The 21899-nt window shown below is 39.9% G+C and overlaps 1 protein-coding gene across 3 annotated transcripts in view; it reads right to left on the bottom strand.

Moving 5' to 3' along the window:
- Positions 1-21899, bottom strand: part of SIN3A (SIN3 transcription regulator family member A) — a 66746-nt gene that overhangs the window by 24035 nt on the left and 20812 nt on the right. For all 3 annotated transcript variants that reach the window (XM_010843322.1, XM_010843324.1, XM_010843323.1), the window contains exons 2-12: positions 20816-21037; positions 15613-15789; positions 11519-11625; positions 10565-10847; positions 9295-9546; positions 8568-8720; positions 8277-8435; positions 6346-6435; positions 4286-4404; positions 3490-3700; positions 3034-3150 (exon numbers count right to left, since the gene is read on the bottom strand). In XM_010843322.1, the coding sequence (XP_010841624.1) occupies positions 3034-3150; positions 3490-3700; positions 4286-4404; positions 6346-6435; positions 8277-8435; positions 8568-8720; positions 9295-9546; positions 10565-10847; positions 11519-11625; positions 15613-15789; positions 20816-21004 (1857 nt within the window). In that variant the 5' untranslated portion in view covers positions 21005-21037. The remainder of the gene's footprint in view (positions 1-3033; positions 3151-3489; positions 3701-4285; positions 4405-6345; positions 6436-8276; positions 8436-8567; positions 8721-9294; positions 9547-10564; positions 10848-11518; positions 11626-15612; positions 15790-20815; positions 21038-21899) is intronic.

The raw sequence follows: 21899 nt of genomic DNA, 5'->3' as shown, positions 1-21899 counted from the left end.
GACTCTGTGTGACCCCATAGACGGCAGCCCACCAGGCTCCCCCGTCCCTGGGATTCTCCAGGCAAGAACACTGGAGTGGGTTGCCATTTCCTTCTCCAATGCATGAAAGTGAAAAGTGAAAGTGAAGCCGCTCAGTCGTGTCCGACTCTTTGCGACCCCATGGACTGCAGCCTACCAGGCTCCTCCGTCCATGGGATTCTCCAGGCAAGAGTACTGGAGTTGGGTGCCATGCCTTCTCATACCATGGCCATATAAAACTGTTAGCTTATCAGTAAGACAGGAATACCACCACCTACTCTCACAAGGTTGTGTTCTGGATTTAATAATACAACCCACATAAAGGATTTAGCACAATACCAGGCACACAGCAAACATCCAAACCCTGAATATTCACTGAAAGGACTGATGATGAAGCTGAAGCTCTAAAACGTTGGCCACTTGATGTGGAGAGCTGACTCACTGGAAAAGACTCTGATGCTGGGAAACATTGAGAGCAGGAAGAGAAAGGGAGTGACAGAGAATGAGATGGTTGGATAGCATCACCAACTCAATGGACATGAATTTGAGCAAATTCAGGGAGATAAGTGAAGGACAGGGAAGCCTGACGTGCCCCAGTCCACGGGGTCACAAAGAGTCATCTTAGCAACGGAAAAACAACAACAAAGCAGTGGTTAATACTTCTGGTGCCACCAACGTGGTTTATTGAGGACGACTGGCCCTCACGCCAGAGGGACCTAGGAGGAGGCAACCTTACTGACACTTTTCTCTGAACTTTTGTCAATTACTCAGATCTGTTACAGACAATAACCACCACTACCACCAAATCCCAAAAAGACCATTCAAGATAGTAAATCAATCTCATGAGTAAAGTTTTTCAGAGTAACTTGAAATGTTTAAATGTTTAATGTCTTGTTCCACATCTACTAATAATAAGAGTATTACTTAAGGGCTTCAATGTTGTATTTGTGGGTAACCATTTAAATTTTCACTGAATATTTCTGACACTTTATTTTCTGGCAAGGGCCAAGCCTAACCTGGTTAAAGACATGACTAGCAACCCTGAGTTAACTTTTTTCCAAAGCTTAACACAAAATTTTCTAGATGAGAAACAGAAAATAAAGGAAATGAGCAGTCTCAAGGGTCTATAACTCTGTATAAGTGTTTCCTAATTTTCTAGTTTGAGGGCTATGGTAGTCATTTTGTCAAAACTTTTAATGCCCCCTTTTCCCCAGTTATGGATAAATGATGGCTTGGACTTCCTGGCTGCCTTGAGATTAGCTGCTGCTGCTGCTGAGTCGCTTCAGTTGTGTTGGACTCTGTGTGACCCCATAGACGGCAGCCCACCAGGCTCCCCCGTCCCTGGGATTCTCCAGGCAAGAACACTGGAGTGGGTTGCCATTTCCTTCTCCAATGCATGAAAGTGAAAAGTGAAACTGAAATCACTCAGTCGTGTCCAACTCTTTGCGACCCCATGGACTACAGCCTACCAGGCTCTTCCGTCCACAGGATTCTCCAGGCAAGAGTACTGGAGTGGGTTGTAGGGCCGTGTAACTAGTTCTGACCTATGAGCTGTTAACAGGTGAGTCAAAGTAACATCCATTACTTCTAGGCTAGAGCATTTAAGGGTGCAAGATCCATCTGAGCTTTTCCCCTATAGTCACTGGTAGTGTTCCTGATGGTGGCACTCTGCCAACCCAGGTCCCCAAGCAATTCTGATGAGTGGAATCTTCAGCTGAACACCAATGCACATGCAGTATGACAAGGAAATAAATCTGTCTTTTTCAAGTCATTGGGATTTAGGGGTTGACTATATTACAGGAATATTAACCAATCCTGATGTATAAAGGATTCAAATTAGTCTACCGCATCCAATCCTCAGCATGCACATGTGCATACATGCACACATTTCCTTCATCCTCACTACTGCAGTAACAAGCAGGAAATGAGGCTGATGCTTCTCCTGTGCAGGCATACTAGTTGAGAATAGAATATCCTGTGAAAAACAGGCGTCAATCTCTGCTAACACATCACTGAAACTGACTAAACACAGGTAAAAAATAAAAAAAGAAATGCTTTCTTCAGCTTGATAAAACTTTTCACAGAAGTTAATATCTGTCATGACTGAGTTTTCTGCAAATAGTCGAAGCTCCTCATAAACACTGGGGCCCAGAGGACCAACCAACACGTGGTTCTTCATTCAAAGCATGCCAGAAACAGAGGAAGCAAGTGTGAATGGGGATAACTGGCAGAGAGCTAAATCAGTATGGATTAAAAAGGAGAAAAACATCTCCCATCCATAGGAAGAGCAGGGACAGTCAGTTTTATATAATAAATACATTAAAAAGGAGGTATGTAATTTTCTTTCTCTAGACACATTTAACATTCCCTTTTTGTTGGTATCAGTGAACCAGACATTTAAACACACTGGGAACTGAGTCTGTTTCCAGTACTCCCACTCCTGGTATCAGGGCTCTCGACCAGCTCATTTCTTCACTCCAGCTCTTCCCTTCCCAACTACTTTAAAATGAAGTCCCTAACTCAACTTTCTTTCAAAAGGAGACAAATCAACATCAGAAATATGACAGAAGAGTTCCAGTTCTCACAGGAGAGCTAGTTTGCTAACCATGTTAGTAAGATAGCTGCTAAAAAAAAATATACACTTTAAGATAAGTAATTTAAAACAGCTGCAAGAAAGCCCACTAGGTCTTAAAATACTGATTTTAAATACTACGTAGAACACAATAACCTTTAAAATGTCATTAAAAATTCAAAGGAGTATTATTCAGCCATCAATGGATAATTTCAGTTAAAAGGGCTAAAGTGGCCTAGATAAGTCACATTTGTTATGAAAATATTACCAATATATCTGACAAAGTCACAAAACATGGTAAATACAACAAGCATTTACCACAAAGAATATGAGCCTCTTGCTCTTTGGTCTTAAAAGCCAATCCTCTCAAGTAGGTATTTAAGATATCCTCTCTTTCAGAATCTCTCATTTCCCCAAACTTCAAATGATAAAGGAGCTTGTACCTCAAAACGTTCATCTTCACAACGATAGATATGTTCTTCATACTGAGTTTTCTTGGAACTAACAAAGGTGGAGTCCTCAGACCAGGAAGGGAAGGAAACCCAGGTATCATTTAAAACCTTTGGGTAAAAGAAGAGACATTGAAACAAAAGTGTAACGAAATTTTCTGGTGATTAAGCTTTCTCAATTAAAAAAGACAAAACTTTAGGGGAGGGAAGAAACAGTTAACATTACACGTTTCACCCATGGCAAGTGAAACTGTAGCAAGTTTCACCTGTAGCAAGTTTAAAAAGACAGTTAGAAAAAGGTTCTCAATATAAGTACAAAACATTTTCTTTTGAAAAAAGACAGAAAAGGATTTTGATTTCTTCATTCGTACAAATTCTCCATTCCAGGTACCACTTCCTTCTGGAGGAAGCCGAGGACTCAGGGCTGATACCTTCCCTGGAAGGCCTTACCTCTTTACAGAGAGGAGTCCGTCCCGTACACTTGGGCTGCTGGTAACTCTTTGGTAGGGCTCGATAGCTGGAGCCCAACCGTTTACAAGAGGCATAATCTATCTCCATGGCAATGCCCTCTGTGGCCCGTTCTTTTGGAAAGGTTTCCAGATGTACAGACTCCTTATAGCCCAGAAAGTTTTTAAACCAATTAAACAATTCTGGGAATTTCCTAAAGAATCAAACCAAAAAACTGGTGAGCAATTAGAAGCATTATGCAGTAATGCTGAGGTATGACTACCACTATTTGATGTAGAGTCAGAACTCTGCTATCATTGGACAAATTCCAGTGACAATTATTACTTCTTGCCTAAGAAGAACTGCTTTTGAATACCTGGCTTCTCCTTTTCTTACAGAGTGCTCTAAGATCAGTTAAGGTGGTGATGCAAGAACTGTCCTGAAACAAGGCAATAACCAGCCATTCTTCTAATCAAGAATATTGTTTCAAAGTTCAGATAATTCTTTGGTTGTCAAAGTCAAGATTCTAGAACCCTGGGAGAGACTGGTCTATATAAAACATCCAACATTGGTCAGGGGATCAGGAGACCACTAGTCTTGGCCAATGTGCCCTCTACCAATCTTTTCATCTCCAAAGCTGAACTAGAAGACTTTGCAGAGGACTCTCTTAGCACTAACATTTTATGAGTCAACTGACCCACCACAATCAAATTAGTTTTGTCTATCATATACTCCCACAAACTAAATTTTATTTTACTTTCATATCATGCACCAGGGCCAAGCTCCTGACTCCACTTACCCCAGGAATGGAGAGACTAACTGCACAAGCTCCGCCCGAGAGATCACCTCCTGGTTAAAGATAACAAGACAGCGCAGGAAATTTTCATAGGCCTCTGCACTCCGCAGAGCCTTTCGGACCTTATGGAGACAACCGAAAGAAAAATAATTAAGTGAGAAATCAAGAGATCCAGGATCGCTTTTAAAAGACTGGGGAAACTTGAACTGTTATTTGATAATATTAAGAATCAATTTTGTTTTTTTTAGATGTGTTAATGCTTATGTTTGAAAAAAAGGAGTCATTTAAAAAGGAAACTTAGGGACTTCCCTGATGGTCCAGTGGCTAAGACTCTGTGCTCCCAATGAAGGAAGACCAGGTTCGATTCCTGATCAGGGAACTAGATCCCACGTGCCACAACTAAGACCAGATGCAGCCAAATACACAAATATTAAAAAAAGAAAGAAAACTTAGTACTTATGGGTGAAATAATATATTACATGAGACTTGTCTCCAAATAACCTGGGGTAGGCGAGAGTACACATGAAACAAGCCCAGCGGCTAGGAACTGAGACCTGCTGAGGCAGGATGACAGGTGCACGTGGGTCATTTCACCATTCTCTTTAATTTCACATGTTTAAAAAAGCCTATAATAAAAATTCTGAAAAAAGAGATCCTGGAGTAAATAAGACATTTACTTCTCACAAGCCTGATTCTCTGAACCGTAAGAGTGTTGCCCAAGGTTTTGTTGCTTTGCCTAATGGATGTTTACAGAACTATTCAACACTCTTTTCAAACTCTGGTAATCCTGACTAATAACCTTTTAAAATAAGGTACTTTTGTTCTCTGACTTGATCTGTTTCCTTTCTTCATTTCTCCTTTCTTTAGAGTGCTGAGAATTTTAATAACCCAAAACACTAAGCATTTTCCTGAATTATCAAGCAAACTCCAGACTTTTTTAGTATGTCTAAGAAATAAGTACCTCGAAAACAACAACAACAACAAACACTATCCCTATTTTAAAAATTAACTGTTCAGTCCCCCACCCTCACCCTTTCCTTGCTATCTGTTGGCTGTGACATGGACTTTTACAATTGCCTCAAAAGCAAGCACCAAGTGCCCAGGCAGCCCTCAGAAATTGGTTCAGATCAGAGCCATGGACTCAGGAGGCACCAATCATGGAGATGCTAAATGATTTGCCCTTTCACAAAAACCCAGAGGTGCAGGACTTTTCTGGTGGCTCAGTGGTAAAGAATCCGCCTGCCAGTGCAGGAAACATGGTTCGATCCACAATCTGGGAAGATCCCACATGCCTCAGAGAAACTAAGCCTGTGGGCCACAACTACTGAGTCCACGCACTCTGGGGCTAGTGCTCCAAAACAAGAGAGCCACGGCAATGAGAAGCCCGTGCATCGCAACTAGAGAGTAGCCCCTGCTCATAATTAAAGAAAAGCCCTCATGACAACAAAGACCCAGCACAACCAAAACTTAAAAAAAAAAAAAATATCACCTGGGGAGCTTTGACAACATACAATTAAATCAGAATTCCCATGACCCAATATTTATACCACAAATAAGTTTCACAAGCAATCAGAAGGTTACAAATCATTTTAAGTCCTCGACAATTGGTGCACTGACATGCTTCACTATATACACCTGGGTATCTACAATAGGAGCGCAGTAGTTTTAGAGAGTAATATCATACACTTCTTTTATAGCTTTTTTCCACAAGGCAAATGCTATATTTTGCTGCAAACTATTTCACAAAATTAAAGCAAACAGTGTTACCATTTCTCTAGTTCTGCTAACAGTTCTCAAAGATGGCAAGGACCTACAATTTGAAATCTACGTTAGAAAGTAGAAAGTCCTAACCAGCTTGATGCCTCTAAAACAAAATCTTCTTGGGGACAAGGTGATTTTCTTTGGGCATTAGTAGCTAATATTAGGGGTCTTCCAATTTGATGCATTGTTTTTCAAAGTGATGCAGGGCTTCCCAGGCGGTGCTAGTGGTAAACAACCTGCATGCCAATGCAGGAGGCATGAGAGACACGGGTTCAATCAAATCCACTTCATTTATTACTCACCTTATCAAAAAATAATGATTCCGTTCCTACACCATGCTTGCTGGCATCTGCCATAGAAGAATCTTTGAGGCTGAGCAGTTTAGGTTTCTTCTATAAAAAAGGAAAAATATAAACATGTAAGATTCAAAGAGAGGGTTTCTCTAGGCTTTTTGTTCTTTTCTGTTTTTGCTTTCTTGGCTGTGCCCCATAGTGGGATCTTTGTTCCCCAACCAGATACTGAACCTGGGCTTCCGGCAGTGAGAGGGCCGAATCCTAACCACTGAACTGCCAGGGAATCCCCTGAGTTTTATTATCATCTCTGTTCTAAGGTTCCATCCCTGACCACCACTGATTAATAATTCGCAACAAATGAGAGAATTCAAGTCACTAACTTGCTTTACAAAAGATTTCTACTCATCTTCCCTATTTCTCAGATTGCCTGTCATTCCCCCCTAGAGGTTCACAGGTCATTCTACTTGCCAATAACTCTTTCCATAAATGGTCACAGCATTACTGCGATGTTAGAATTAATATCCTTATTTTTTTCTATGGGCTAAAAGTAACTTTATTAGGAACCAAATGCTATTGCTTTATCTTCCTAGCTGTGGAGGCAGAAGAGGCTATAAAAATATCTGGAATACACAGTAATCAATCTTTAACCTTTACCTTTAAATAGTTCAACTGAAAAAATCATGGGGGGGAAAAAAAAGTTTATTTTCCTCACAGAAGGAATAACTACCTTGTCAGTAACATCCACTCAGACCAATTTAAGATTGCTCTTTTAAAGCAAATAAATGGGTCATACATAACTCCACGCAGAAAATTTACTATAAAGAAATGACCTCTCAACTGCCTGTGAAGAAATGCACAGTCCGGGAGAAGCAGCACATTCACCTTTGCCACTGGACTGCATTCTCTTAAGAGCCACAGCCTCTGCCTATACTGCCTAAGGAAAAGACAGACAGGGAATCCTAATCTCCCAATATAGGATTTCCACCTGCGGGTAATCAAGTGTGGGAGGAGACAAAGATTGGCACCTATCTGCTGACCTGATTCTTGCTACTTGTATTACTAAAACTCCTTACTAAAGGGAAGAAACATACACGATTACTATGTTCAGCTGGTTTCAAAGGGAGAAACCATTACAAACATGGAAAAATAGTTCAACAGCCCTTCAAAAGTGTCAGCACCTTACAGGTCACTCTTAGTGGGTATTTGCTTATTTACCAGTCACTTCTTACCAGAAGATATCCCACTAGCTTTTGTTCTTCTTTAAATTCTAAAGACTATCTACCTCTTCAACATCATATACAGCTTCATAATTCACTGAAGCAACATTCAATGCATACACAGAGCCCACTCCCTAGCACTGCTGCCCTACGTCAATGAGGGAGAGTGGGCTCAGCTTTCTGCAGGCAGATCATCAGGGTTTAAGTCACTAACAGGAGTTTAAGACCGCCTTCTGCTGCACCCCCAAGGTCCTTCCCTGGAGATTAAGATGATACAGATAAGATCTGGCAACCCAACAAAGAACCTTGGGCAGGACAGGCCTCTAGACCAAGGAGATCCCACAAAGCATTTGCACTTTACTCACAAGAGGACCTCAGAGACCACTGACTTATTTTGGAAACAGTTATCAATTTAATCAGCTTCTTTCTTAGTACAAGGCAGGACAAATTAAGTCTCAGAAACCCTTGGCAGGAAACAAAGAAATAGATGAGAGCTAATAACAAAGAAGGGAGAAACTATAAAGAAAACCTGTAAGAACTCAAAAGTAATCGGAGCAATTAGTACTCTAACATTCCTTCACAGGGCCAGATAAAAAGCTTCGCACTGAGTTTATGTGACATACACCAACTAACTTCAAATATCCAGGATCCAAGTGTCAGCCTTGCACACTGTCTGCTACTACCGTTCCTGAAAGTCACAACGAGCAGTTGTGCCCTCCTCACCTTCACTGGAGGGGTGGCCCCTGTTCCAGAGTGCCTGCGAATCTGGCAGCCATTCTGGCTGGGCCTCTGTGGCTTGTTGTTCAGCTGAGGTTTCTTCACCGTGCCTCCGTGGTCATTTCTCACGGAATCGACCTTCTCAGCAGTTGTTTTGCTTAAAAGCTAATTAAGAACACATGAAAGAGATGAGTGCTCTTATAAAAGCAAGTTATCATTTCGAAAAAGTCTCCTTCTGATTCCAGCTTCCTAACATCACAACCATTCTCAATTGTGTAGTTCTTCTAAATAACTTACCACAGAGCTGTTGGCATCTGGTAGGAACTGTCCAAATTCTGACAACAGATCTTCCTGATTTTTAAAAAGACGAGCCACCTGGGCATACACCTCCTGCTCAGTCAACGCTGGAGTGTAGTTTCCTCCAGCTTCCTTGGCATTTCGCTGCTCTTTCTGATAGGAAATTGCAAATGGGAAGAGATCATATTAAAGGGGCACTGTTTTGAATGACTTGCTTTTGCACACCTTCTGAGATGTCTGGCTTTGTATGTTATCTATTTGGACCGCAGTTAGGAGGAAAGTCTATGTTCTTAGCACTTGTTTTTGGCTTCAAGCTTTGAAGTTGAGAAAGGAGTGGAAGATGGTGGCTGACAATTCCTTTCGAAAACCAGGGCAGTATATGTGAATGCTCAGGGGACCACTACCGACTGATAAAACACAAAATATTAGAGAAATTTCTCCTTCTATATTGTACTTTAACTATATTACACAAATCATTCTTTAAACTTTCAGATAAACAGCACTGTTTCACAGAGCAGTGACTTTAAAAATCCTAACTGGCTGCTACAAGGCAATTAAAGTCAGGTAAATCAAACTGGCTTTACAAACACACATCACAATTTCTAACTGGTTAACTACCAGTAAGAATTAGTGGACACAACTGTGTCCAGAATAACTAGTTCTTCTCAGACTAGTTGTTCCCAGAAGGCAACCTGGTTAAGACAGGCTGGAAGGGCAACTGTCTTACCTGATATGTGTGCAAAATCTCCAGGAACGCTTTGTAGATGTCTGGTTGGCCCTGGAACCTGTTCTTGATCTTATTAACATAGTTGATGGCATGGTTAAACTCCACAGGCTGATTGTTCTGCAAGGGCGGGGCTGTTCCCAACGAGATTGTCACTGGTGTATGAGGCTGGACAGGTGGAGAACGTGGGGACGCGTATGGTGGGAGTGGGGGAGTCTGCTGACTGGCTGGAGTATGTGCTTGTAGTTGGGAAGGCTAAAAAGAAAAAAGTCTTTATTCTCCTCAGGAATACAGATGGTTTAACACAGGAAAGAAAGTTCAAAGTAAAGAGAAACAAGGTGTCTGATTAACATATATACTTTATTCACTCTGGCTAGGCCATCTTAGCCCAGCTCAGATCACACTGAGCAGGGGTGGCAAGAGCAGAGGGTTCACACATTCTAATACAAAAATTCCAGCCTTAAGTTTTCTAAACACAATCTTAAAAGTGGGCAACATCTCCAATTACAGGGAAGAATTTTCATACGTAATTTTTAAGCTTACTTGTTCAACAGGTGCAAACAGAATAGGAAAAAACCTTATTCTACATAGATCTTTAATGTCAAAAAAGACAATTCAATTGCTGCAGTTAACCCCACATAAAGTCTTCTAAACCAACTCTGCCCAACAGACTCTCTGAGGTGATGGAAATGTTCTTTATTTGCATTATTTTGCACAATAGCCACTAGCCACACGAAACCAGTGAGCACTTGAAATGTAGCTGGTGCAACTGAAAAACTAAATTTATTTTAATTAATTTAAATTTAAATATAGCCATATGTGACTAATGGCTACTGTATCAGTAGAGTTCTATACTAAGAACACCTCATCATCATCAAGATCTTCTGCTTAGCTTGGCATGGTCTAATCTGGTAAACAGAGTAACTTTTGTAAAATGATGACCATGCAGAAAACAGTGTAAGCTGACTATTTCTGCCTGTGTTATCAAAGTACTATTACACAAAGCTGTCACTTCTTGGGATGCTCACGGGTTCAAACAGCAGAAGTTGGGGGCAAGAGAGTCCATGTACGTTGCCGATGTGTAGACTTAAATAGATATATAACTACGTGGTGTGTAAATGTGAGCCACTTTATAGGAATGTGACTTGCATCTTCTCTGATGAAATTTAAACTTGTGTTATCTACCTAAGCCTTATATACGAAGGGAAAATGTCAAAGGAGGGTTCTTTCTAGGGATGCATTTCACATGGTGCAGAGTTTTCCAAGTGCTCACCTTGCTGACTTTGGCAGGTGGGGGCTGAGGAGCTGGCTGGGCAGGTGCTGGGGCTGACTGGGCTGAAGGCTGGGAAGGATGCTGGGGTGGTGGCTGAGGCTGGGGCTGGATGCCATGGGTTGGGATCTGATGAACCTGGCCAGGAGTTGTCACATTCACCATGTCATTGGTTTGCACCTCAATCTTGTAGCCAGGGGGCAAGAAGGTATTGAAGCCCATGATCAGGTCAGGGTGGCCTTTGAACAGCTGGGACACGCGACTAATCACTCCTGGAGTGTCGATGCTAATTAAAAAAAAAGAAAAGAAACACAAATATTAAAGTGGCAAGCTTGACAAAGCACTCTGGCAAGACAAAATTCACATTCCACTAGGTTCTCTACACAGGAAAATAAAAATCAACCTGAATATTACAAAATTAACCACACCCAAAGACCTCTGAAATTCAAAGCCATTTATCTTCATAACCAAAGAGGCTTGGTCAAAATTTTAAACAGAACAGACATTCAAGCATGCTACCAGTCCTATCAAGCAGATACCCAGGCAGTAAGTCTTCAACTCCAATTGCCATGCAAGACCCAACCCCTGATACACCAGTATAAATCATCATGTATCTATATACATTGTTCAGATGAGTTACTCTTTTATAATAGTGAACCACGCCAGAATATTAGGGTATCTTAAGCTAATCCAAAAAGCAAGTAGCCTAATCATTACCAGTTTACTTCCCTGACTGAGATTAAGTACTAAGAAAAATTTATCAGTATGCAAAAAATAAAGGTGTTGGGCCTTTAATTTTTATACAATATATAAAACAAAAACATGACCCATGGAAATAAAAGCACAACTCCCTCCAAAGAGCCCTTTATCATTCAGCGGATGAGAATAAGCTATATCCTCCTTCCAGAACCAACATAACAAGCAAAATTCTCGAGTACAACCACATGTATCTTTTACCTCTGAGATTTAAACTCCTTCATGATGTCAAGGAAGTCATTGTAGACCTGAGGCTGACTACCAAACTGCAGCTTCACTTGGTCAAGGTAGGACAGTGCATCCTCCACCTGAGGCAGGGACAAATCTCAAGGTTATTAAGAGAAAAGCCAGCCAAGAATTACTTCTAAAAGACTGATTTATACCTAAATAAAATCAGCATATTAAATGAAATAGAAACATATAGTAAACATACATTAAAAACACTAAAAATTAATATGTGTACCAGTAATATAACTCAAGCTTAAAATTAAAATTAACTCATAAAATCTGTAACCTTGCTTTGAATAGTTTTGCATAGAATTATTAGTGAAGGATAATCACATCCATATGTCATTCACTTATTCATTCATTTATTCATTTCACAAATATTTACTAAGAAGCAACAACATGCTAGGCCAGGCCCAACGTGAGGTCCCAAGGAATTAATGACAAACAAGCCACGGTATGCCCTGCTGTACAGAAGTTCATTCCACATCCAGTTGGGAGTCATAACACAGTGGGCAAGTGGGCAGTCACCAAATGCCCAGAGAGCACATGGGAAGGGCACCCCTCCACACACAAGAAAATAAACCAATCAACCAACCTATGGGGACATACCGGAGGGCTTCCTTAAGAAATGGTGTCTAAACTGAGTCTTATGGATGAGTACAAGTTAGCAAAAATGAAGACCCATGAACAAAGTCAGAGGAAGCAGCAAGGGCAAAACTGCAGACGGGACACCATCTGGTATATGTGGAAATGTGAAAAGAGTTTAGTTTGGCTAGAGGATCTGTGGTGAAAAGAAGAAATGGTGGTAGGAAGAATGATAAGAGATAACACAGGAGACAATGCAAGATCTAGATTCTGAAAGGATCTTGTTAGAAAGCAATTCAGATTTTTATCATCTGCACTTTAGTGTATCAATTTGGCTACAGTGTTGAGAACGAGTTGGTGCAGGAAAAATAGACGATGAAGAGGAGGTAGGAAAACCAGTCATGCTATAAGATTAACTGATGTGTGAACAGGAGTGGCATAAATTATAGTACTGACCAAACAAAAAGAGAGAACTGGACAGATTCAAAAGCTTTTTAGGAGACAGAAGTGACAGGGTTTTGGAGCTGACTGACTGTACATGGAAGATAAGGCAGAGAGGGCATTCACTAAATTATATACCATGTGGGCATTCACAAAGAGGAACAAGTTTGAAGGGCTACAAAGTTACAAGTGTGATCTAGGATAACTTAAGTTTTAGTTACTCAGGAGATATCTAAGGGAACTGCCCACTAGGTGTATCCTACATACTCTGGGATTATTTTTAATTCTATATAACATCAAGTTTAGTAAAGTTTCACAAGTAAACACCTGATTTGACAAGCACTACTCTGGTGACATATTGTGAAACAGAATCTTTATGATCAAATAGGCCATTAAAGAGCAGTAGGTCAAGAGTTGCCCCAACTTCCACTTATAGCCATGGTTAATGAGAGCATTTGTGCTGCCAGAGCACAGTGTGTATACCTGGTCAATACCAACTCATTGGAGGTTGGTCTTTTGGTACTTTATAAATAACATGACAATTTTTGTTGAAATTCAATATTCACAATTTTCCATATTGAAATGTTTCATTAGTGACCAAATTGATGGAACCTAAAACTCAGTAAGTTTGCAGAAGGGAAAGACTTTGGAAGATAATGAAGAATAGTATTTACAGTCACAACAGAAGAGTTATCAAAAATAAACATACAAAAAATCAGAAACAAAAACAAGCACCCTATGGTGTAATATAATAAATACAGAGAGCAAAAATGCTGAAACCTGAAGAAGGAAAGTATATGTGATGTATGTGTGTCTGGAAGAAAAAGGTACAGGTCATAATGAACCACTGTTTAAAAATTAGTATAGTACAACTCTTTTATAAAAGCATGTATACAGTTCTAGAAATCATTACTTAGAAGAACACAACTTGGAACAAATCATTTGAAAGCTACAGGTTTAAGGAGGCATGTGGGGAAGGTCTCAGATTCTGCTGATGCATCTTCCTGGCTCACTTCAACAGGCATTTATTAGTAAAGTCCCCAACCTCCTGAAGTTCACAATCTTGTTGGGGAGACAAGCAAACAACTGTAAAGAGAACTTGCTAAATATGTGCCAAATATGTATGCTGCTGGCATTCAACAAATAACTAAATCACACCAAGCATGTCTCAAATTATTCAAATCTTCCTTGTCATCAATCTGCCAAAGACAAAGAAGAAAGTATAGACAATGTTGAAGTATGAAATAAGCTAAGAGTTCTCACTGAACATTTCCTTATTATAGAATATAAATGGTTTATTGAAGTTGGTTCAAATGCTTGTAAAACATTTTAAGACTGACCCCAAAATGGCAAGCAATATGAGAATATTAAATGAAATTACATGCAGACACAAGAAACCATTTTACCTCTCCTTGTTAGAAAGGAAATTCAACAAGTTATTATGTTCAGGAATCACATTCAGGAGCTTGTAACTAAGAGAACAGAGCAAGAACACCTAACTGGACCTGTGACTCACTCTATAACCCCAACTCTAAAGCCCTTTCTTGCTTCCTTGACAGCACCTGTAAAACATACAAAGCACACTCTATATACTCATAGCCAAGTGAGGAAGGAGAATAAAATAGGTGCTATGCTTTGACAGGGCTGACTGGAAAAAGGATACAGAAATAAATATATATTTTTTGTTAGTTTAATAAGTAAGTTATAGGTGCTTTTGCAACATTAAGGTATTAATTGCTGAATACAATATTAATATGGAATTTAGTCACACCAAACCAACTTAAACATTTTTTTCAGGACTCAGTGAAGTGCTAAGTCTGTAACAATAATACATTTTGGTATACAGCCACCACTCTACAAACAGAGAGTAAAAATGTTTTAAGGAAAACATTGATATAGCTTATAAATATTTTCCCAAAGACAGAGCCCAGAGTAAAGTTCCAGGCCCAGATAATTTCTACTCTCTTTAGGACTATGTTTATGCATAGTCAACTCGTAATGACTTAAGCTAATATACAGAGTAAATTTCACAAAATCCCTCTATATAGCTTAGCTTTGGTGTGCTTTTATTTATGCAACATTTAATTTCTTTAGGCCAATGTTAAAGTTCTTGAGAACCCAAACAATGAGGGCAGGAGTCAGGGAGAACTAGATTAAGTACCAAAAAATGAGAGAGATGAAATATCTGCTACACATGATGTGTCTTTTAAGGGTACATTGTTCATTCCTACTTGCAAGCTACTTGATATAATTACAATTGTATGACCAAATAAAGATCCAACATCTTATCTCTTTATAGGTCTTCAGTTTTATACTTCTTGCACTTGATTTCAAATTTTATATAAAAACTAGGGGAAAAAAAAGAAATCTGGAAAACTTACTACCATAATCACACATTTGGAAAAGTAAGCCTCAAGTAAACAGAGAGAGAAGGTTAGCTGGAAATGAAAGTTTCATTTCTCCACGGATGCCTCATGAATTTCAAAGTGTTGAAAACCTACAGTAGATCTATACCCAGTAGATCAGATGAAAACACTGACTTTTTATTTACAACGATAGCCTTTCCCAAACTTCATAATGGTTTCCCCAAAGGAGCATGTGATTTACTAAGGATGGACTTGATGATGCTAGCCAATTCAGCTAGTCATAAAGAATAAGATTAAACCATAATACTTGGCTCCATTTACCATACAGGACTGTAGTCAACCATGTGTATGTTAATAAAACCTTATTCCATGCTAAGAACTAAAGAGTTCAAAAGCAGGCATCCAAAAAATGGACATTATTTCATATGAAAATAGCTCCTCAATCCTGGAACGTTTGAACACCACACATTCATCCCTAAAACATCTCTTGAATGTATTCTCTGGATCAGGCACAAGGTGCTAAGACAGGAAATATAAATAGGTTTCAAAACAAAAACAAAGGAAGACTTCTTGTCATTCACCCCCCAGCCTACTGTGAACAGCTGTAACACCACTAGTAACAAGCTGAAGCCAATGTTGCCTGCTAAGAGAGAAATGGAAGGGGCGGAACACCACCTTGAGTCTCTGAAACTGCTGCTGTCCCTGCACTGGTGCAACTGGTGGAGCTGGATGAGCGTGGCTCTGGACCACCTGGCCTCCGTGGGGCTGCACAGCAGTGGGGTGATGATGGCTGCTATGCACCGCTGCGATGGTGGGCCCATGACTGCTAGAGCTCTGCGGCACTGCTGAAACCTAGAACGGACAAAACACTGATGAGAAGCTTCAAGGCCTGTGCATTCTTCCCCAAATGCCTCTAACGAACACACACACAGAAAAGATTACCAGAAACCCAAATTTCCCACAAAAGGGAATTGGTGAAAAAATTATAGCCCACCCATCTTATAGCAGAATTCTACAGCTATTAAAAATTATATAGCTTGGTATATCTCAAACTATCTGTGGCAAAGGACCAGTTTTTCTTGTTTCTTAAGTTCCGATTCTTCATGGACTACTACTTTTATGAAATACAATAAAAATGAATTACTATATATAATGTGAGATAAAAATACATAAGCCCCTATTTTTTATTACAAGGTTCTACAGACACAAAATTACAATGTCCAATTACTAAAGAAGTTTCTAAACACTCCATTTCTGTACTTATCTCATTACAGACTAGTATGAAAGTATTCACATCAACCATCTGTGGACTACAGTTTGAATACCACTGATAGAGAGGCAAATATTTTAACACTTAAAAATGTTCACAATCCATAAACTGAATGTATTCATGTGTTGCATATGGATTTAAACTTTTAAATACTTTTTTAAAGCACATTACACAAGGCAGTATATATAATATACTAAGGATAAATTAGGAGTTTGGAATTAACATATACACATACAAGCGCAGAAGAATTGATGCTTTTGAACTGTGGTGTTGGAGAAGACTCTTGAGAGTGTCTTGGACTGCAAGGAGATCCAACCAGTCCATTCTGAAGGAGATCAACCCTGGGATTTCTTTGGAAGGAATGATGCTAAAGCTGAAACTCCAGTACTTTGGCCACCTCATGAAAAGAGTTGACTCACTGGAAAAGACTCTGACGCTGGGAGGGATTGGGGGCAGGAGGAGAAGGGGATGACAGAGGATGAGATGGCTGGATGGAATCACTGACTCGATGGACGTGAGTCTGAGTGAACTCCGGGAGTTGGTGATGGACAGGGAGGCCTGGCGTGCTGCAATTCATGGGGTCACAGAGTCAGACACGACTGAGCGACTGATCTGATCTGATATATAAATCAGATAACCAACAAAGACCTACTGTATAGCACAGGGGACTATACTCAGGATCTGGTAATAAACTGTAATGGAAAAGAATCCTGTACACACACACACATGCACTGTGCTGTACATCTGAAACTAACACAACACTGCAAATCAACTATACTGGCATAAAAAATTAACATTCAGGAAAAAACACAGTAACATTTTAAATCCTAGACAACAAATATATAGTAAAATGTGACCATTTTATTTTGTGATGGTAAGGTTATAGAATATTTTTATTTTGTTTTATTTATTCTGTATATTCTTATTTGTTCCTGGAGTGAAAACTCCAAGTCTCTAGCCACTGGACTAGGACTCAGGTAATTCCCCTCATTTACTATTTTAAAATAAAGAATTTTTAAATTTTCCAACCTGTTCGTGGTCTAACATGAAACATATTTCTTATCTATTCTCTCTTGTCCTCTTAAAGGTTAGGGTTAAAATAGAAGTACAGAACCCTTTCCTTCTATTTCTATTGCAAGAAGTGTTATATAAAATTTCCAAAGCTTTAAAAATTTTCCTATTTCAGAACTTTAATCACTACAGAAAACAACTAAGGACAATACACCTGATATGCCACATCTCCAAGGTAAGGAGACTAAATAATATGACACTTTAAAACAATGTAAACTAAGTACTACAACTTAAGAATGTTTTTTCCCCAAGTCCCCACAGATTTACAAAGATTACCCTGGGCAGAGCAGAAGGTGGGAAATAGAGCAACTGTTTACAAATCCACAGAAACAATAAACATTAGAAGTAAAAAGAAACTAGACGATTCGGAAAGCTCTAACACTTGTAAGAAGAGTTATATGTTTCTGAGCTTTTAATATTATAACATGCATATACTGAACGGGTTTTTCTAAGACTTAACTAGCATTTACAAATATTTGTGATGGCTGGTTTTTATAAGAGCACATTATAGTTTCTGGTATAGGAATAAATGTGATTATCCCAGGTGTAGGAGAAAGTCGTGAACTAGTTCAGACGAAAGTAATCACCCAAGGAAAACACGCCACCTTCCTTTCCTCCAAGTCCTAATCTAACGATGTGATCTGTAGCAGTCCTCTGACTGCCCCACCCGGCCCCATACGAAGGCACTAGGAGGAGTGACAGCTAAGGAATTACCATTTCCTACTTCATCCAGCTTTCCCTCTTCCTTGACTGTTTTCTTATAAATTCCTAGATATGGAATTGCTAGGTAAAAAAATAACAACTTTGATACAAACTATCAACTCGCTCTCAAGGAAGATTAAACCAATTTATATTACCAGTACCAGCCAAACCTTTTTATTTTTTTCATTTTTACTTTATTTTTTCTGGCTGCACCACACGGCTTGCAGGGGCTTAGTTCCTTGACAAGGGACTGAATCCGTGCCACAGCAGTGAAAACCCAGAATTCTAACCACCAGGCTACCAGGGAACTCCTGTGCCAGCCCAACCTGTGCCTCTCTAGACTAGTTACATAAGTTATGGTTCTGACTGACCTGGAATGGAATATTATATAGGCAATGATTTTTTAAAAATTACTTGGGATGTGCACTGGTGGTCCAGTGGCTAAGACTCCAAGCTCCCAATGCAGGGGCCCAGGCTCAATCTCTGCTCAGAGAACTAGATCCCACATGCCACAACTAAGAGCTCACATGCCACAACTAAAGATCCCACACGCTGCAGCTAAGACCTGGAGCAGACGAGTAAATAAATATATATATATATAAATATATTTTTTAATTACTTGGATCTATACATATATTCAAGTGGCAAGTTGTCCACTACATATTAAGTGCAAAGAAATAACAGAACAGTATACACTGTATGGCCTAAATTATGCAAAGAGGGAAGTGCATCTAAATACTTAGAAAGGTAAATAAACATGCCTGCATATGCAGAGAAAACTCTGAATACCCGAGAAATGCACCCAGTGGGGTTAAGTCTGAGGGCTCAGAGGAGAAAGTCACATTATATCTTTTTTTTTTAAACCGTGACATTTACTTTCATAATTAAAAAGGGCAAAACACAAATTTATATTTTTACAAAAAAGAGTGAACAGACACGAGATAAATGATCAGTGTTGATCAGGATATGCAATGACAGGAATATACAGTGCTGGAGTAAATAGAAATAAACGTGGGACAGCTCTGAAAAACAATTTGACGTTACCTGCTAAAGGTGAAAATGTATGCATCCTATGGCCCAGCAAACACTCTCCTAGACACTCAAACTTCCTACTGTGTCCTCAGACCTGCAGTTTAGTTCAGTTGCTCAGTCGTGTCCTACTCTTTGCGACCCCATGAACCGCAGGATGCCAGGCCTCCCTATCCATCACCAACTGCCAGAATCTACCCAAACCCTTGACCATCAAGTCGGTGATGCCATCCAACCATCTCATCCTCTGTCACCCCCTTCTCCTCCTGCCCTCAATCTTTCCCAGCATCAGGGTCTTTACAAATGAGTCAGCTCTTCGCATTAGGTGGCCAAAGTATTGGAGTTTCAGCTTCAATATCAGTCCTTCCAATGAATACCCAGGACTGATCTCCTTTAGGATGGACTGGTTGGATCTCCTTGCAGTGTAAGGGACTCTCAAGAGTCTTCTCCAACACCACAGTTCAAAAGCATCAATTCTTTGGCGCTCAGCTTTATAGTTCAACTCTCACATCCATACATGACCACAGGAAAAACTATAGCCTTGACTAGATGGACTTTTGTTGGCAAAGTAATGTCTCTGCTTTTTAATATGCTGTCTAGGTTGGTCATAACTTTCCTTCCAAGGAGTAAGCATCTTTTAATTTCGTGGCTGCCAATCACCATCTGCAGTGAATTTGGAGCCCCCAAAAAATAAAGTCAGCCACTGTTTCCCCATCTATTTGCCATGAAGTGATGGGACTGGATGCCATGATCTTAGTTTTCTGAATGCTGAGCTTTAAGCCAACTTTTTCATGCTCCTCTTTCACTTTCATCAAGAGGCTCTTTAATTCTACACTTTCTGCCTAAGGGTGGTGTCATCTGCATATCTGAGGTTATTGATATTTCTCCCAGCAATCTTGATTCCAGCTTGTGCTTCATACAGCCCAGCATTTCTCATGATGTACTCTGCATATAAGTTAAATAAGCAGACCTCCAGAATGGTCTGCAAAAATAAGCAGCTTGCACCAGAATGCAAACCACCTACTTCACTAATAAACATGCTGTTTAATTCCACTGCCTTTTTTTTTAGTTTCCATAGCAAGACCTTCTTGATAAAATATGTACCACACCAGCTCACAGTCTGGTGCAAGCTTATCTCACCCGGGATTGCCGCTGTGAGTACCACTGCACTAGGAAAACCTGCGAACACTCACTGAAGCCCCTAACAGGAAAAGTCTGGAAACAGCTTGATATTCTATCAACAGAAGAATGGATAAATTAATTGAATATATTCATGTAATTCATAACCAAGCGAAAATTCTACTTAATTGGTCACATACATGAAAATGGGTAAGTCTTAGGAAACACACACACACATACACACAGAAGTCGCTCAGTCGTGTCCGACTCTTTGCGACCCCATGGATTGTAGCCCACCAGGCTCTTCGGTCCATGGGATTTTCCAGGCATGAATACTGGAGTGGGTTGCCGTTTCCACAAAGAATGGGTTAAAAAAAATGAATCAAAGAAGAAAATATACATTTTTACTTTAGATACAAGTTCAAAAATACCCAAACTAAACAACTTTATTGAAGCAAAAGGGACCACGGAAATTCAGGATGAACTTAAAGGTTACAACAACAACACTCTTTTAAAAAAAATGTGTGTGGTAAATACACAAGTGTACATTGTTTACATTATTTTTTATACCTTACATATAGCCCATAAATAGATTTTTAATACCTGAATATTTAATAAAAACTCTGTAACTGGATGAATCACCAGTGTTCCTCCTTCACCCTAGTCCCTTGCTGGGCTCCAGCTTACCTGATAACTGGGTGTCACAGAGTACTGAATCCCTGTGGCTGACTGCATGGTCTCAGACACCGCTTCATACACGGGAGGGGCAGGGGCAAGCACCCGGTGCTGGTGAGGAAAAGCCTCTGCGCTACCAGGAATCCGACGCTGCTGGGCCGCATACACCGGTGACTCCTGGTCATCCAAACGTCGCTTCATTCTGCGCTCATGCTCAGGGATGCACTACAAAACCTGCAGAAACCAAAAGCAACCACATGCAAACCAATTCGCACTCCAATATAACGTGTACAACCAGTTATCCAAAAGTTCAACTCCTGGAGTCAGTGACTGTCTACTGCATCTAGAGATGATCACCGGATAGTTTAAGTGCATGGGGACCACACACTCCCAACAGTGGACCGATAGCCGAGAGACAAAAATGTAAATAATAACCCAGTTTGAATTACCTTGATACTGCAGAGTTGAAAAATAGCCTCCAATTTAGAAACACACAAATACAGCTTTCTTTATTCTCTGGTTTTCTCAAGTGCCATCATCCCTAATATTAATTATTCACCAGCTCTAAAAACATTCAAGTGTTTCTTCCTAACTCCTCTCAAAAGCTAGCACTATAATTGTGGTCTAATTTTTAAAGTATGAAATGTTTCAACAATTAAATGGTATCACAGAAAGAATACTAGGCCAGTAGTAAGAGGACAATGGTTGTAAACTTGCCAATTCAAGAAACTATGTACATCCCAATAAGCTCCTCCTTCCATGTAAATTTATTTCTTCAAAAATGAAATAAGGTTGAAACTGACCATTAATAAGGTTTCTCCTTATATTCTCAAATCCTAAAGTGATTCCAGAACCCCCCAGTTTAATAATCCCCCTGGACGGGAATACTTCCTTTCCCGCAGCACACTAAGTCTAGTAACACTCTGGCCAGGAATCCAGATGGGTCTTTTCGGAGCTTTTCCAACATTGGTATCATTAATACAAGCATATCAATAAGAAAGAGAGCTCTAGTCAGCCAAAGACAAAATGGGGCCAAGCCCTACCACTTTTCTGGTCACAAAACATAGCTTAAGAAAGATACCGCTGCTGTGGTGAG

This window comes from Bison bison, unplaced genomic scaffold, assembly GCF_000754665.1.
Source record: "Bison bison bison isolate TAMUID 2011002044 unplaced genomic scaffold, Bison_UMD1.0 scf7180017864181, whole genome shotgun sequence".
In the NCBI taxonomy this organism is placed as follows: Eukaryota; Metazoa; Chordata; class Mammalia; order Artiodactyla; family Bovidae; genus Bison; species Bison bison.
This window is presented reverse-complemented; position numbering and strand designations above follow the sequence as displayed.